The sequence below is a fragment of the Centruroides sculpturatus genome, unplaced genomic scaffold, assembly GCF_000671375.1.
Source record: "Centruroides sculpturatus isolate CEXI.00-Female unplaced genomic scaffold, Cexi_2.0 scaffold1374, whole genome shotgun sequence".
NCBI classification, from domain to species: Eukaryota; Metazoa; Arthropoda; class Arachnida; order Scorpiones; family Buthidae; genus Centruroides; species Centruroides sculpturatus.
This window is the reverse complement of record NW_019385511.1, coordinates 65,171-83,880: the sequence shown is the minus strand read 5'-3', so window position 1 is coordinate 83,880 and position 18,710 is coordinate 65,171. Positions and strand designations below refer to the sequence as shown.

The following is an 18,710-nucleotide window of genomic DNA, read 5'->3' as shown; positions in this document are numbered from 1 at the left end:
GATACAACTATTTTAAAACTTCAAAAAGAATTTAAAAAATGTAACTGGATTTTCATCACCCGTTTCGTTAAAAATATTGATTTTATTAAATATTTAATAACAAAATTTTTTGTATTATTAAAAATATAAACTTTTATTATACTGTAATTATAATTTTATTGCAAATAGAATTTAAATTTTGCCCCGTGTAGAATTCTCAAAAGTAAACAATTAAGAATTCTATTCAATCAATGTAAGGAAAAGTCTATGGAAAGTCAAGCGTGATAAATATTTTATATTACTTTAAAGTAAATGTAACTTATTCTTAATGATAAAATAGTTCAATTTGAGATAAAGTTTAAAATATTCTTTTATTATTATTATTATTATTAATTGTTATTATTATACACAAGATACAAGACGTCGTACAAGTATTGAGTAATTAAGTTTAAGAAACATTTTCGAGGGTATACTTTTACATTTTATAAATGAACGTTGTACCTGTACATATGGAATTTTATTTTTCATATACAAAATAAAAACAAACTTTGTTCCTTTGAAAGAAATCAAACAATTCCGTTCTTGATCGTTCGTGGAATTTCTCAATGGAAAACGTCATCGAGCGTAGGGCCAACTAGTTTCTTCCTTAAGAAACTATAACTTGAAATTCTTGGAATAATTTTTGTTGGAAATATCCCGAACTCTAAAAATAAAGGAAGAAAAAAATAACTATTTTCTTTCTGTAGATACCGCTACTTTGTAGCGCAAGTAATAGCTTCGGCATTTCGCATTCCTCTTAGATGACGTCATAGGCGTAGTTGCAGCGCAAGTTGGTTCAGGAAGTCACCTCTTAGAAAGAATTTTTGCCCCAAGCCAAGTTCTGGAATGAAACTACTTCGTAAATAAATCGTTGTAAGTCTATTCGGATTCGAATACATTATTTAAAAAAAAAAATTAGTCTAATAGAATTACTTCATTAAATATAAATAAATAGCCGCTTTATCGAATTTTAAAAAATCGGAATAGAAGTTTTAGATTTCGTTAAGATGACATCACGCTTTAGAAATACAAAGCTTTCCGGTTGTTTACATCCTAGAATACGCTCCCATACACTCACCCTTCTACGTCGATAAAGTGACCTTGACTAAGTGTTTTGAAGAAAAAAGTTACGTGGGTCCCTGTAGCGCAGTGGATAGCGCGTTGGACTTCTAATCCAAAGGTCCCGGGTTCGAATCCCGGCAGGGATGCTTTTTACTATAAATTTGCCGTTAATTAAGCCTTTCATTTCTATTGTACTTTAAGAAATTTCTATCTTTACGTTAACTTTTATTGAAGTCAATATTATTAATAGAAGCGATAAAATTCATTTTTTAATTGATTTGCTAAATTTTTTTTATCTATAGCAAGTCATTTAAAAACTTAATTACAAATCAAGTATCCGAGCTGACCTAAATTACGCTACAAAAGTTTCTCTTTTTTATTTCTTAATAAACATTAGCTGACTAAATATAAGCGTGAAAGAAAGTGCAAAGGAAAAGCTAATCACGATTTAAATTGTTTAGTACATTACTTAACTATAAGTCGCACTTCATAAAAATTTTAATAACTATTTATTTAATTGAATTAATTTAATAATAGTAATAAATATTATTAAATCCTGTTGATAGTGATGATAAGAATAATATAGTAATAATATCATTATGAAATAGTATCTATGAACAAGTTAGTTACGACGTTTACATGAAGTAAATAAGACTTTTTGATGTAAAATTTCTAAAATAAAATCCTAATTAAAAATATTTCAAAAGTAATTGAAGTCCTTGCTCCTTTTAGATATTATCTTAAACTATTTCGGTAACAAATGAATGAGAAAAAATCGACCTTTGTCTCCGTAATCGATAAACGAGTCGTTCAGTCTTTTTATGAGATTTAAAAAGGCTAATGACTAATTTCCGCTAGAAAAATTGGAATTTATAAAATTAAAAAATACAACATAGTAGGAAATAAATGTATTTCTTTATGTGTGTGACAAGACTTTATATGTAAAATCCTTATTAATGGCAGTGGAGGACCTATATTTTAGGTGCCCTGAAGGTTGAACTGTCAAGGGGCCCTTCGCAACCAGCAATAATAGAGTAACATCCAAAAAAAAAGTTGCTTCAGGGCCCCTCTAGGATTAGGGGCCCCGAAGCTTAAGCTTCATTAATTTTATAATAGATCCGCCACTAATTAATGGTTTAGTTTTATCCAACTATTTATTTTTAAAAGTTTCATTTTTTAATGCATTGCTAAAAATATTCTGGATATGTTTATATTTCTGTAATATTGCAAATTCACTGTATTATTTAAAAATAATGTTTTACAACATACGGCAATAAATTATTTTAAATATTGTTCTTATAAATATTATTCTAAATTTGTTCATTTTATTTAATTTCATCAAATTTTCCAGAAATCGAATTGATTTCTTAAGAATTTATTTCATAACAGTATCATTTATTTTAGTAAAAATGACTAAAAAAATACTTTAGATCTTCATTCAAATTTAATTGAAGATATCATTTTTGAATGCAAATTCTGAGAATAATAAGTAGTAATGACACGTGTATCTTTGATTTATAAGTTATATTTTCTAAGATCTATCGCAAAATATTAACAAATAAATTTTTAAAGATAATGACAGAAATGTATTAATATATGTAATGTAGGAATTTACTTTATAAATTTTACCAATTGAAATATTATGGTTTAGTTTCTGAATTTCCTTAACTTTTTTCTATATACGAATACTTTATTGCTTCTGTAAGACCGATAATAAACAATCGAGATGCTGGATTAGAAATGACAGTTCGTCCCATTCGTAGTTGGTGATGCGTATTGGGCCGTATCCGTATAAGATGGATGTCACGCCATATTAGTTTCGAAGCATCGATTTTGTTTACAATCATAGATTCTGAAATGTTTATAAATCGCGAGAGTGTTTTTCCTCACTGGCCTCTTCGCATTAAGAATATCACTTGGATCTGTTAGAAAGTAAGATTTTATCTGCGCTTGTTAATCAAAACGACACGCCTAACAAGTTAAGCGTATCGATAGATTAAAAAGAATAGCATATATTAGTTTATAGTAGCGTACATTTAATATTTGGCAGATTTAATCTAACCGTTTCAAAAATTATTTTAAAATATTGGTATATTTAGAATTACTTAATTATCTAGAGCACGTGTGATTATGTTACAATATTGCTAAACTCGATCTATGTTTTACAACCAAAACAGTTTTTCGAAATGTCACAGTTTATTTTGACAGAATTGTGATGAAATTCTATTCGAATGACATTAATTCCAAAGAAAAGTGAAAGAACTATCAATCTCAATGTTGAAGGGCACAAACACACTAACGCCCCCTGTAGATATGTTCCGGTAGCTAACGATTTAACCACCAAGGCGGCCTGTCATGGTTGGGGGGAGAAGAACTCGATCGAAGACTCTTCTGTAATAGCTTCGGTAACGACCTCTGGAGCGACGACCTGGCAAATGTTGGCTCGGCGGGGCCTCCTCTTCGAGTTATCAAAACTGTCATTCTCGGAAATCAATAGAGCTTACTACCATAGTAGAATTTCTTTTTACTACTTTTTTAAAGTTTTGAAAACACAAATAAGACTTCCGGAGAACGTCTACCCGAGCCGTAACTCATTTAATTTCGGAACAAAAATTATTAATGTTTATTTATTTAAAATATATTTAACTTTAATCGATGTCAGAGCTTTAGTAATTGAACTGAATGCATGACATATTTATTGAGATCTTCGTTTCAATGGCGAGTTGCGACACTCCAATCTTTCATCATTGACAAAACACAGCCTGCGGGGCACGACCATGCAACGGATAATTACGCAATCTCAAATATGCGTTTTTGTTTTTAAACTGAATTTATTTCCCTATTGTGAGACCTTGTAACATTATACTTTTATGCCATTGTTAAAACAACAAATAATTATAACAGGTTATGTATTTTAACAGGTTATATATTCTTATATGCGGGTTTAACTATATTACCGATTCGACGAAAAACACCAAATATAACTAGACCTAAAGAGTAGAATATTAAAGCTCATTCTGATCATGTGTGTCCGGTGGCACGTTATAGTTTCGTGGGGCCCAGGCAATTGGCCCTTTTGCCCATAAGATAACGCGTCACTGTGATTTTGTTCAACATTATCAACATGTTTGTAGCATGATAAAGAGAACTGCACCTTATCGAAAAGATATTAGTTTTTGTCATATTGAATTAAAACTAATTAAATATATTAAAATAATTATATAAATGCTAAATGCTAAGGATAATAATTTAGCGTCATTCGAGAAACAGCTGCACAGCAGTCGTTTCGCTCCAGAAACAAATATCATTTTGTAGTGCCAAAACTAAGAAACACCGTCTGTATTTCAGCATACACATCAGTGCTTCGTTCCGCTTTCAGATATAATTATTATGGCCAAATTCTACTTGTCAACGAAGTGTGATGACCCTTCGTCATAATTGCAATGATTTAAAAGTGATTTTTGCCTAACTCGAATTTTCGGATATCCAATATATTTTCTGTCCCAATCTGTTTTAATTTTAAAAAAATGACAAATCTAATCTAAGATTTTATTTTCTTGCTCTCCTTATTTTAATATATTCTACATTTTAATTATCTAATAATTACATTACATAATTTAGAATAGCGATTTATAAACAAACAATAGTAAATGTTCCCTAACTGATGAACTAATTTAGAATAACGTGATTCATTTTTTTTTCTTAGAAGACAAAAGATAACTTTTCCAGATTAAAAAAATAATAAGATTAATAAAACAAAGAAAAGAAATTGTCTCCAAGTGAGAAATTTATGGATGGATGATAGGACATTGTTTCATATATCACTAAATTTTACTATTGTGTTCTATTTTAAAAAGATTTCAATAACAAATCTGAGTATTTATCTCCTACGAGAAACATTAATTCGTTGAACAGTACTTTCTCATTACTAGATTTTAAAATATTGGTAAAATCTAGTAAAATCTTCATACAATATTTCATTGTTTTGGCAAGTTAAACAAAAATTATTGCAGAATTAAAGAAAAATGTTTCATTCCTAAACAAATTTAACAGAAAATATGTGATTTATAGAAGAGTTGGGCGAAAGCTTTTGAACAGTTTGGGAGTGAAACAATTTAAAAGCGATCTCCTCCCCACGAGGAGATAATTCAGTCTTTTAAGGAGCTATCATTCACGTTTTATAAATTTTAATTCGCTAAACACTTGTAATAAACAATAAGTTAATCAAAAGAGAAAAAGGATTTGTTAAAATAAAATAAAATTAACTATATAAACACGTTAATACCGAGTTATATATTCTACATTTTTTATAGTAAATTGTTTCAAGAACCAATTTTAGTCATTCTAATATTAAAGACGTTAACATCAAATATTTAAAAGTTAATAAACAAAAAGTAAAAGTTAAATATGATAATTAATAAAGTTATTGCAGTCGAAAGAAAAGTGTAAGTTCTGTATTAACTACTGTACGTCCTCTTTGCCCTTACGCGACCTACTTAAATCACTACTAAACGTTAGAAAATGATTTAATAGTCCATAATTCAAGGTCTAGAAACGTTTCACCCTTTGTGTTTTTTTCTTTTCACCGATTAAAGTGTATTCAACTTGATTTTTGTGGAAAAAAAACCAAAGCTGTTTCAAGTATTTATCTCGAATGAGGAAAACAAACTTTATTTCGCTAGTAAAGGGTAAATGGACGACATTGATTTTCTGTTTTCTAATTTTTCTACCACGAAGTTTTGAATGGAACGTACTACCCGCATTGTATTGGTGGGAACAGCTGCCTTTAGAAAAACATTGTCCCTGGCTTGTCTATCCAGTTTCTCCTCCAGGTGCTTATCACTTGCGTTCGTCTTTCTTGGTCCCATTCCAGAAGGTCAAATGGAAAAAAATGAATTGGTCAGAAAAAAAAAGTAAAATTTCTAAACATTTTACTCGAATGATTGCTTCAAATTATGAAGACAAAAACAAACATTCTTTTTAAAAGTAGTTCTCAGCTCTTGAAAAAGTTTAAAAACGAGTTTGTTCCTCGTATTTTTTGTTTACATCAGTCTACAACTTATTTCGAAATTGCATAGAAACCGATATCGCTTTATCACTATTACTAGATTCGTTTGGATAATTACTTGTCATCAAATCCAAAGTTCTAAAAAAATTATGTCATGCAATGACGTCATCAAAAAATAATATATTTAAGAATCACGTAAGCCTGGTTTGCCCTGTGTTTGGTAATTGCTTTCGAAACCTAAAACTTGCGTAGCTTGCTATATAAGGTATTACAAGAATTGTGTATCATTTTAATTTTCAAAAACTTACAATGAACTTTGAATAGCTATTATATTAAATGCAGAAATAAGTTTTATATAAATAGAAACTGTATTTATGTTAAATATTTTTTGCAATCATTTAAACAATTCCTGATGAATGGCATGGCGTATTCAAAAGATTTATTTTAAAATATTACAAAGTTATTTGTCGTCAATGTTATTATTTAATTTCTATGGAAAAATATAAAATTTTAAATTCTGAAAGTTTTAATTTGCTTTGTAAAGATGTTTAATAGCGTAATAATATCGAAAAAACTCAGAGATGATAAATAATAATAGTAATAAACGTTAAATATAGAAATTAATAAAACGGTTGCAACAGTCACAATGTTTTCATTATTGCAAATTGTAGACGAAATTAGAAACTAGTTACTGCAATAATGTTTGCTGATTATGCTTCGTGTAAATAATGTTTATTCGATTTATACGCATTTATTTTAATTATCTTTATTCATATTATCCAATCATAAGCCTCTTTGGATTCCTTACTTGATAAGATAAAAGTTATAAATTGTTTCAAAAATTAATACATATATTGTAAAGTGTATTTTAGTTTTTACTTGTAATACAGAGTTTATTTCTTGGTGAACATTATGGATTTTTTTATATTTTTATAATAAATAGTTTTAAAAAATTAAATCAATTAAACTGAACATGAGTAGCAATTTGTATATTTCTTACCATATAAACTTTACTACAGCATAATATTATAGTATTTTCCAGATTAAATTGTTCCAAATTCGATAAAACTAGTTTTGATTCTGATACATACAAAACCATTTCACTTTCTTCACTCCAATTAACTTTGCATGTTCCAAATTCTATAGTTGTTATATAGTCAAATATAAAAGTTTTTAAACGGAAGTTTAAAACTTTTACATGTGAAATATTCTAATAAACAATAATGTTTTAATTATACATTATTCATTTACACTTTATTAGTCTTTAAATGAAATTTAATATGAGTAACTTTACTTACTTTGCAGTGTATTTCATTTTTTATGACTGGAATGTTTTTTTCTTCCTCCATGTCCATTCATTACGCTTCCATTGAGGTCCACGGATGCCATCATCCTTGTTACTTCTGCTTGGGTTTCTTGAACTCCTGAAGGTCCATCACCATTTGCAAAAAATTGCAAATTAGCTAGACTATTAGAACGAGAAGTGTGCTCTTGTCGTATAGAGTAAGAGAATGCCCGTTCGTTCAAATGTCCTTTCTTTTTATAGATACCTGTATTAAATGGAGAATCCACTTCCGACTGAGAAGGCTCAGAAGGGCTTTCCGGTCCTATATGTCTTCTTCTTCTGGGTGTTCTAGAATGATGACGAGGAGCAGTATTAAATTGCATGTAATATTGCTCGTGTGGAAATGCAGATGGCTGATATGATGATACTGGACTTGTAGGTCTGATAGAAGGCATATATAAGGGTTCTTCTGCAGGTAAATAAGCCCTATCAAACCGCTTATTTCTTCTTTCTGTATACAGACCCGATGTAGCGTATATCTGGTTCTGATGACGAGGTGGTCTTCCCATGGAAGATACTGATCTGTAATAATTACCGTTTGTCATCTGTGACATTGATTCCTGCTTGGATTTGAGATTCTTGGCTGGTTTCATTTTATTGTTTTCAACCGGTAAAGGAGGAGGAGGCCGAGACGGTAATATCATCTGCCGAGGTTTGTTCTTAGTAGCCGTAATAGATTGATTGCTACGAAAAGTGCCTCCCACATCAGAATAGATGGCCTCTTTTTCCACATGTGGTCTACCAGTCCACACTTTATAATTATCATCTTGCTGTGAATTATCACTTATGATATCGTTTCCATTAGTAAATCCATTGGTAGTAAATTCTGATTTCTCGTCGTGACTTCTACGCCATTCCTCGACTTTTTCCAATGTGTTTAAGCCAGACATAGATCTGGATCTTCTTGTATCGAGATAATAAGGATTTTCCTCCATTTGACGGGCATATATATTGTCAGCATAAGCGTGAAAACAACACCTAACCAATGCATTGGCGGCAGCTTCTTTCTTACAAATAAAAGCATGGCATTCTAATACTTTGATTCCTTCTGTTCTTCTAAGAATACAAGCAAAGAGCGGAGGATGACCAGAATTTTGTCCGGCACGATGACCAAAGGGACTATCCAAAGGAAGAAATTTTTCCACACCTTGTGCACCACTTCCAGGAACCACCATATAACGAACAGCAGCGCAATAATGTAAAGTTTCCACCGGAAAAAAGCGCGTGACTTCACGTCGTGATTCGTCCACATTTTCCAACAAAAGTCCATTACTCCACACACTCAACCATGAGTCTATTCCACGAGCACTTAGCGGTCCTTGTTCGGGATATAATTCTCTCAATGGCTCTTGAATACCTTGTAGTCCATCTTTGGTTATATGAGGCACGGACGATCCCAGATAGAGGACACGACACCTGCAGATCGGTGTAGTGGCCATGCTTTTGCGCGTTTGTCTGTTGAGGTCTACTACATAAGAAAAACCGGTCGGGCAGGTGAGAAAAGTTTACACTCCTACCTGGTCGGTATTGGCCGATGCGGATGACGTCAGCTAAGACAGTGTACGAACAGACGGAAACAAATGTTATTTTAAATTCCTTTAATTTATTCAAAAAATTTTTTTTTGTTTTTTCATTTTTAAACTTGCCATCCAGAAAGTTTACCTTTTCTCTTCTAAGCATTTCGGATCGTAAGAAGGCGTAACGTTTGATAGAATCTTCAAAGTGAAAAGAATTTCTATGATTATTTCAACTTCAGATAATAAAGCGTAAAATAATTTGAAAATTTCTCAAATATTTTAAGTAATAAACAGCTAGGAAAAGACAAAAGTATTCAAATGGAATAAATTCAATTTCTAATTTTCGCTTACATGGCATTCACGCTTCGCTAAATGATCAATTCGAAATTGTTCAGTTCAATGCGAAAGAAAAAAATATTTTCAGAAAAATAAAAAGAAATGAATGCATCATCGACAGACAATCGCCGTTTCCGCTTTGATGACGTGACAAAGACCGACCAACCACAATTACGATAAGAAATTTAAAAATTATTTGAATTCAAATCTTGTTCAGTCGATTCATTTAATTTCATTAATTGGTTCGATTTAAATCATTTTTTTCCCTCAATTTCTGGACGAAAGTTAACTTGTAAATACCAAATATCTGATTAAATTTAGCTTTTTCGCACGTATTGATTAAAGTATTTATATAATATAATACAATATAAACATTTTATACATGCATTAATGTTTCCTTTTTTATTGTTAATGAACAATTTGGCTTACTGGCGCCATCTAGCGTACATATATGGCGACTTTATATTAAAATACAGTATATTAAAAATACTATAATTTCTGTAACTTTGAAAGTTACATATTACTTTTGATATGGTATAAATTCAATACGAAACTAAATAAAATTTTTAAGTTATTATTATTGATTTATAAATATTTTTGTAATATAAACCATTATATATGCATTATTTTTATATACAGTATACTAGTTGTACCCATCATGGCTGAAAAAGTTGTTGCTAGTTACAAATAAATAGAGAAAATAAAGAAACAAATACATTTATTTATATAAAACTTTGGTACTTTAACGAATTAGAAATAGATTTTGCCATTACCACAGAAGAAACTCGGGATATTTTCTCTTGCAGCTAGTTTTAAATAAAATTAAATAGAAAAATAGACGCAATAGAGCTCATATGTATCAAATAAGCTTAAAAATTATTTATAAAACGTTAAATCGTAAATGTAATTCATACTCAGTATCTTAATAAATTGGGAATAGATTGCACCTTAGCGTATTCTGTGTACACTGTATAGATATTTTACGAAAACTGAGCAAGTTGCCCTTGGCTCTGAGGAAGTAGAGGGACTTATACAGCATCGATAAATGAAAATCAGTATTTGAAAAGTATTTACGAACTAATTTTAAATTGATTTTACTCCGAAAAAGCGTTTACAACGAAATACTTCTAAACGACTGAAAAATTGGCAAAAGATTTACAACTTAATTGAATATTTACCCGAAAACTAATAAATCGCTTTCAGACACAGCCTATATCGTTACATTTGCCAGAATTTTGAAAAAAAAATTATAGAAAGATCATAGAAAGAAACTGTCTAATACCAAAATACACGAATTGTAAAGAGAAATTCCTGAAACTAAATGTAATACGAAATCCTTTGACTTTTTGGAAAGTTACCAAATATAGAAATATAGTTTATGTGAGGTCTTTCTTCGTTTCTTTATTCATCGCCAAACAAAATGGCGATAGATATACGATGTCAGAGTACGATAGGAAAAATACAGTATTCGGAAAAAACTAAGAGATATACCAAAATTAATACTATCAATTCGATTTATAGATTAAGATTTAAATGTTGTTATTTACAAAAATCGAGAACTGATTATATGAGCTTCTATTGAATTACTATATATTCTATCAGAATTAATTTGTCATAAAATCATATCATTATTTTTAATTAACTATTTACAATAAAAGTAATAAAATATATTATAAAATTTAAAATTTTTCGTATTCAAATAAATTTTATTTGTAATTATTTCTATGAATTTTATATACGCTTATGTCTACATATTAAAATGCTATATATGTAATTTATACGAAGTATAAAAGTAAAATAAAATATTAAAGAGGTATATAGTATACAAATATAAGTACAGTAAATAAATGCACAATAAAAGACAGATGTTTCGAGATACAGGTCTATATCAGGAAAAAATTATATATTCAGATAGAGGAAAAGGTGGTATTATGGAACCACCCTATTTCGAACTGATAATAAAGGCGAACTGGGAAAAAAATCCCTGTAGCGGATTGTGACTGAACTGAACTAGGCAGACACCGTTTTACTTCAGTTAAACGGTTGTCCGTATTTAATCAGCAAATTTGTTTTTTTCAAAATTCGCAAGTTTTGAATGCTAAGTGAATTTAATTATTTTTAAAATATAAATCGTGTAGTTGTAGGTTCACTGGTGCATGTATTCCGTTCCAGAGACTTAGGGGTACATATTAATCTGTGTGATGTTCACGTTTTTTAAATTTTGGTCTCGACAGACATAAGTTAATTCGAGATGGCGATGCGTGAAATACGGACCCCATTGGTGCTTTTACAGTAATATGGAACTCAACTCCTCCGAACTTTCTATTTGCAAGCAGACATTCCTCCAGAGCAATTTGTGAAAAAGACACTAGGTAGAAAGCCAATTCTTCCTGAGAATATCGAAAAAGAGCTGCTGGAATATATATTGTTGATGGAGGTCATATTTTTCTATTATAAAAGCATTTTTGCGATAAAATACATTGGAGTAAATAATTTTGTAATTATTTAACATTTTTTGTCCTTTCCTATTTGTTTTTGGCTACATTAAAGCATTTTTTTGAAAATATACAGTAAGGTTCCATATTACCACCCGATTTTCTCTAAGCCTACTTTCTGACTTTTTGTACAAAAGCCTTCAAAAATCATACTTATAGTTACACTAGCGAAAAATCCAATTAGGAACATTTAGTTTAATAGTTACCAGTACTTTTCGCACAAAAAATGTGGATGTAGTTATGATTGATACCTTGTTTACAATTCACTAAAATGTAATTGGGGTTCCATAATACCACCTACTCTTCTAATATTCTCTTTTATGTATACGAATAAACTAAATAGTTGTAAATAAAATAATAATAAAGATAAAATTAAATAATATTTCTTAAACATTTGAATAAAAAAAAAATGTTACGTGAAACTTGTAATCAACTAACATGTAACCAATAACTTGAAAATGCGACTATAATAACATTGACTGAAACTAGATCACAGAAACGACTAATAGATGAAGTGAAGAGGTGGTCAAACGATGATCACCCAGTAGAAAACACCTCGAGAGAAAAGTATCTCTCTCAGTGTTTTCCTTCTGGATACTTAATTGGGCTGCAATTTGAAAAAACTGTATACCTATGAATTCCCACTGTCGTCCGTCCGTCTGTTTTTCCTTAATTAATCTCGAGAACATAGTTAAATAGATGAAAAAAGAGAGCAGATATGGAACCAAACCTTACGTTATTTAAATTCAAAAATTTTCGTCTGAAAGTTGTTAGATAGATGCCGCACAACTCTGTTGTTAAAGAAATAGTTGTGACCGTAGGGTCGGTGTCTCTTTGACACCACGTCAGGAGACCTGANTAATAAAGCGTAAAATAATTTGAAAATTTCTCAAATATTTTAAGTAATAAACAGCTAGGAAAAGACAAAAGTATTCAAATGGAATAAATTCAATTTCTAATTTTCGCTTACATGGCATTCACGCTTCGCTAAATGATCAATTCGAAATTGTTCAGTTCAATGCGAAAGAAAAAAATATTTTCAGAAAAATAAAAAGAAATGAATGCATCATCGACAGACAATCGCCGTTTCCGCTTTGATGACGTGACAAAGACCGACCAACCACAATTACGATAAGAAATTTAAAAATTATTTGAATTCAAATCTTGTTCAGTCGATTCATTTAATTTCATTAATTGGTTCGATTTAAATCATTTTTTTCCCTCAATTTCTGGACGAAAGTTAACTTGTAAATACCAAATATCTGATTAAATTTAGCTTTTTCGCACGTATCGATTAAAGTATTTATATAATATAATACAATATAAACATTTTATACATGCATTAATGTTTCCTTTTTTATTGTTAATGAACAATTTGGCTTACTGGCGCCATCTAGCGTAGATATATGGCGACTTTATATTAAAATACAGTATATTAAGTAAATAATGTTTATTCGATTTATACGCATTTATTTTAATTATCTTTATTCATATTATCCAATCATAAGCCTCCTTGGATTCCTTACTTGATAAGATAAAAGTTATAAATTGTTTCAAAAATTAATACATATATTGTAAAGTGTATTTTAGTTTTTACTTGTAATACAGAGTTTATTTCTTGGTGAAGATTATGGATTTTTTTATATTTTTATAATAAATAGTTTTAAAAAATTAAATCAATTAAACTGAACATGAGTAGCAATTTGTATATTTCTTACCATATAAACTTTACTACAGCATAATATTATAGTATTTTCCAGATTAAATTGTTCCAAATTCGATAAAACTAGTTTTGATTCTGATACATACAAAACCATTTCACTTTCTTCACTCCAATTAACTTTGCATGTTCCAAATTCTATAGTTGTTATATAGTCAAATATAAAAGTTTTTAAACGGAAGTTTAAAACTTTTACATGTGAAATATTCTAATAAACAATAATGTTTTAATTATACATTATTCATTTACACTTTATTAGTCTTTAAATGAAATTTAATATGAGTAACTTTACTTACTTTGCAGTGTATTTCATTTTTTATGACTGGAATGTTTTTTTCTTCCTCCATGTCCATTCATTACGCTTCCATTGAGGTCCACGGATGCCATCATCCTTGTTACTTCTGCTTGGGTTTCTTGAACTCCTGAAGGTCCATCACCATTTGCAAAAAATTGCAAATTAGCTAGACTATTAGAACGAGAAGTGTGCTCTTGTCGTATAGAGTAAGAGAATGCCCGTTCGTTCAAATGTCCTTTCTTTTTATAGATACCTGTATTAAATGGAGAATCCACTTCCGACTGAGAAGGCTCAGAAGGGCTTTCCGGTCCTATATGTCTTCTTCTTCTGGGTGTTCTAGAATGATGACGAGGAGCAGTATTAAATTGCATGTAATATTGCTCGTGTGGAAATGCAGATGGCTGATATGATGATACTGGACTTGTAGGTCTGATAGAAGGCATATATAAGGGTTCTTCTGCAGGTAAATAAGCCCTATCAAACCGCTTATTTCTTCTTTCTGTATACAGACCCGATGTAGCGTATATCTGGTTCTGATGACGAGGTGGTCTTCCCATGGAAGATACTGATCTGTAATAATTACCGTTTGTCATCTGTGACATTGATTCCTGCTTGGATTTGAGATTCTTGGCTGGTTTCATTTTATTGTTTTCAACCGGTAAAGGAGGAGGAGGCCGAGACGGTAATATCATCTGCCGAGGTTTGTTCTTAGTAGCCGTAATAGATTGATTGCTACGAAAAGTGCCTCCCACATCAGAATAGATGGCCTCTTTTTCCACATGTGGTCTACCAGTCCACACTTTATAATTATCATCTTGCTGTGAATTATCACTTATGATATCGTTTCCATTAGTAAATCCATTGGTAGTAAATTCTGATTTCTCGTCGTGACTTCTACGCCATTCCTCGACTTTTTCCAATGTGTTTAAGCCAGACATAGATCTGGATCTTCTTGTATCGAGATAATAAGGATTTTCCTCCATTTGACGGGCATATATATTGTCAGCATAAGCGTGAAAACAACACCTAACCAATGCATTGGCGGCAGCTTCTTTCTTACAAATAAAAGCATGGCATTCTAATACTTTGATTCCTTCTGTTCTTCTAAGAATACAAGCAAAGAGCGGAGGATGACCAGAATTTTGTCCGGCACGATGACCAAAGGGACTATCCAAAGGAAGAAATTTTTCCACACCTTGTGCACCACTTCCAGGAACCACCATATAACGAACAGCAGCGCAATAATGTAAAGTTTCCACCGGAAAAAAGCGCGTGACTTCACGTCGTGATTCGTCCACATTTTCCAACAAAAGTCCATTACTCCACACACTCAACCATGAGTCTATTCCACGAGCACTTAGCGGTCCTTGTTCGGGATATAATTCTCTCAATGGCTCTTGAATACCTTGTAGTCCATCTTTGGTTATATGAGGCACGGACGATCCCAGATAGAGGACACGACACCTGCAGATCGGTGTAGTGGCCATGCTTTTGCGCGTTTGTCTGTTGAGGTCTACTACATAAGAAAAACCGGTCGGGCAGGTGAGAAAAGTTTACACTCCTACCTGGTCGGTATTGGCCGATGCGGATGACGTCAGCTAAGACAGTGTACGAACAGACGGAAACAAATGTTATTTTAAATTCCTTTAATTTATTCAAAAAATTTTTTTTTGTTTTTTCATTTTTAAACTTGCCATCCAGAAAGTTTACCTTTTCTCTTCTAAGCATTTCGGATCGTAAGAAGGCGTAACGTTTGATAGAATCTTCAAAGTGAAAAGAATTTCTATGATTATTTCAACTTCAGATAATAAAGCGTAAAATAATTTGAAAATTTCTCAAATATTTTAAGTAATAAACAGCTAGGAAAAGACAAAAGTATTCAAATGGAATAAATTCAATTTCTAATTTTCGCTTACATGGCATTCACGCTTCGCTAAATGATCAATTCGAAATTGTTCAGTTCAATGCGAAAGAAAAAAATATTTTCAGAAAAATAAAAAGAAATGAATGCATCATCGACAGACAATCGCCGTTTCCGCTTTGATGACGTGACAAAGACCGACCAACCACAATTACGATAAGAAATTTAAAAATTATTTGAATTCAAATTTTGTTCAGTCGATTCATTTAATTTCATTAATTGGTTCGATTTAAATCATTTTTTTCCCTCAATTTCTGGACGAAAGTTAACTTGTAAATACCAAATATCTGATTAAATTTAGCTTTTTCGCACGTATCGATTAAAGTATTTATATAATATAATACAATATAAACATTTTATACATGCATTAATGTTTCCTTTTTTATTGTTAATGAACAATTTGGCTTACTGGCGCCATCTAGCGTAGATATATGGCGACTTTATATTAAAATACAGTATATTAAAAATACTATAATTTCTGTAACTTTGAAAGTTACATATTACTTTTGATATGGTATAAATTCAATACGAAACTAAATAAAATTTTTAAGTTATTATTATTGATTTATAAATATTTTTGTAATATAAACCATTATATATGCATTATTTTTATATACAGTATACTAGTTGTACCCATCAAATAATGGCTGAAAAAGTTGTTGCTAGTTACAAATAAATAGGGAAAATAAAGAAACAAATACATTTATTTATATAAAACTTTGGTACTTTAACGAATTAGAAATAGATTTTGCCATTACCACAGAAGAAACTCGGGACATTTTCTCTTGCAGCTAGTTTTAAATAAAATTAAATAGAAAAATAGACGCAATAGAGCTCATATGTATCAAATAAGCTTAAAAATTATTTATAAAACGTTAAATCGTAAATGTAATTCATACTCAGTATCTTAATAAATTGGGAATAGATTGCACCTTAGCGTATTCTGTGTACACTGTATAGATATTTTACGAAAACTGAGCAAGTTGCCCTTGGCTCTGAGGAAGTAGAGGGACTTATACAGCATCGATAAATGAAAATCAGTATTTGAAAAGTATTTACGAACTAATTTTAAATTGATTTTACTCCGAAAAAGCGTTTACAACGAAATACTTCTAAACGACTGAAAAATTGGCAAAAGATTTACAACTTAATTGAATATTTACCCGAAAACTAATAAATCGCTTTCAGACACAGCCTATATCGTTACATTTGCCAGAATTTTGAAAAAAAAAATTATAGAAAGATCATAGAAAGAAACTGTCTAATACCAAAATACACGAATTGTAAAGAGAAATTCCTGAAACTAAATGTAATACGAAATCCTTTGACTTTTTGGAAAGTTACCAAATATAGAAATATAGTTTATGTAAGGTCTTTCTTCGTTTCTTTATTCATCGCCAAACAAAATGGCGATAGATATACGATGTCAGAGTACGATAGGAAAAATACAGTATTCGGAAAAAACTAAGAGATATACCAAAATTAATACTATCAATTCGATTTATAGATTAAGATTTAAATGTTGTTATTTACAAAAATCGAGAACTGATTATATGAGCTTCTATTGAATTACTATATATTCTATCAGAATTAATTTGTCATAAAATCATATCATTATTTTTAATTAACTATTTACAATAAAAGTAATAAAATATATTATAAAATTTAAAATTTTTCGTATTCAAATAAATTTTATTTGTAATTATTTCTATGAATTTTATATACGCTTATGTCTACATATTAAAATGCTATATATGTAATTTATACGAAGTATAAAAGTAAAATAAAATATTAAAGAGGTATATAGTATACAAATATAAGTACAGTAAATAAATGCACAATAAAAGACAGATGTTTCGAGATACAGGTCTATATCAGGAAAAAATTATATATTCAGATAGAGGAAAAGGTGGTATTATGGAACCACCCTATTTCGAACTGATAATAAAGGCGAACTGGGAAAAAAATCCCTGTAGCGGATTGTGACTGAACTGAACTAGGCAGACACCGTTTTACTTCAGTTAAACGGTTGTCCGTATTTAATCAGCAAATTTGTTTTTTTTTTTTTTTTTTTTAATGTGCTGGCTGGAGAGGAATGTGTAATCTGACTTAAATTATCATTCTGGCATTCTTCGGGATAAACCGACATGCTGGTTTTTACCATACTGAAATATCTGATTTCATGGTCTCCCCAATATGCTGGTCATTCTGCAAAAATATGGTGGATACAGTATCCAGGTCATTCTGGCTTCCAGGCAGCAAGAATGACCTAGATTAGATACTGTAATACTGTAGATACTACATGGTGTACAATGTTTATTTTTAGTCATATGTGGTTTTCTCATTTTATAGAAAGTTTCTGATTAGTTTATTCAATAGATGAACATTAATAATTTTACTTAACAAAATTAAAATTTTGAAGATACTTTGTCAAATACTTTGTCAAAATCCCATTCAAGTTAAACAGTTTATCAAACTGTTCAACTTGAATGTTTAACTTGAATGAATTTTGAGTTAACCAGTTTGATTTAACCTTTGCTAGATGATTGGAGAAAGAAAATAACTTCAAATTAACCAGATTCCACTATATTATTTAAAATATAATAAATATTTATAATTATATTTTAATTTCATTTTATGTTATAGTATATTAATGATACATATATCATTAATATATTAGAAATATTCTTATTAGTGATGTAACGAATATTCGGTTACTATTCGGCATATTCGGCCTATTTTTCACTATTCGGCCGGATACCGAATATTTAATCACTATTCGGCCGAATACCGAATACCTTAAAACGGGAGTAATAAATAACAAAAACACAGTAAATTACAGTAATCATTTTGGTATTTAGATTTAATGTTATCGAGTTAGTGTTGTTTGTTTATATTTATTTATAACTTGTAACACGCACAAAATAAAAAAGAAAATAATATTAGTCACATGTATTCACAATTTATAATTACAAAGATCAGCACACGTACAC

At 30.2% G+C, this 18,710-nt stretch overlaps 2 protein-coding genes and 1 non-coding gene across 12 annotated transcripts; 1 reads left to right on the top strand and 2 right to left on the bottom strand.

Moving 5' to 3' along the window:
- Positions 1 to 358: 358 nt before the first annotated feature.
- Positions 359 to 9,257, bottom strand: LOC111639673. Of its 8 annotated transcripts, XR_002759117.1 has the most exons (4): positions 7,639 to 9,257; positions 7,387 to 7,512; positions 7,089 to 7,298; positions 359 to 859 (listed from the first exon to the last, which is right to left on the bottom strand). XR_002759117.1 is itself a non-coding variant. In XM_023385589.1 (3 exons), the coding sequence occupies exons 1-2, from the start codon at positions 8,870 to 8,872 to the stop codon at positions 7,400 to 7,402; spliced, it is 1,347 nt and encodes a 448-aa protein (XP_023241357.1). In that variant the 5' UTR covers positions 8,873 to 9,257; the 3' UTR covers positions 361 to 859; positions 7,387 to 7,399. The 8 variants fall into 8 exon arrangements, 5 of the variants coding, with proteins under 5 accessions (XP_023241357.1, XP_023241356.1, XP_023241355.1 ...); XR_002759115.1 differs by having other exon boundaries at positions 361 to 859; positions 7,387 to 9,253; XR_002759116.1 differs by having other exon boundaries at positions 361 to 682; positions 7,387 to 9,253.
- Positions 1,154 to 1,226, top strand: Trnar-ucu. Its single transcript has one exon. It is a non-coding gene; the product is annotated as a tRNA-Arg (tRNA).
- Positions 9,258 to 13,254: 3,997 nt separating the features above from the next.
- LOC111639681 lies at positions 13,255 to 15,668 on the bottom strand. Of its 3 annotated transcripts, XM_023385603.1 has the most exons (3): positions 14,050 to 15,668; positions 13,798 to 13,923; positions 13,255 to 13,709 (listed from the first exon to the last, which is right to left on the bottom strand). In XM_023385603.1, exons 1-2 carry the CDS (start codon positions 15,281 to 15,283, stop codon positions 13,811 to 13,813), a joined length of 1,347 nt encoding a protein of 448 aa, XP_023241371.1. In that variant the 5' UTR covers positions 15,284 to 15,668; the 3' UTR covers positions 13,255 to 13,709; positions 13,798 to 13,810. The 3 variants fall into 3 exon arrangements, with proteins under 3 accessions (XP_023241371.1, XP_023241370.1, XP_023241372.1); XM_023385602.1 differs by having other exon boundaries at positions 13,257 to 13,709; positions 13,798 to 15,664; XM_023385604.1 differs by lacking the exon at positions 13,255 to 13,709 and having other exon boundaries at positions 13,831 to 13,967; positions 14,050 to 15,667.
- Positions 15,669 to 18,710: the final 3,042 nt, after the last annotated feature.

Excerpts from the sequence above, each read along its gene's own strand:
- LOC111639673 (XM_023385587.1), bottom strand. The coding sequence starts at position 8,872 with ATGGCCACTACACCGATCTGCAGGTGTCGTGTCCTCTATCTGGGATCG.
- LOC111639681 (XM_023385602.1), bottom strand. The coding sequence starts at position 15,283 with ATGGCCACTACACCGATCTGCAGGTGTCGTGTCCTCTATCTGGGATCG.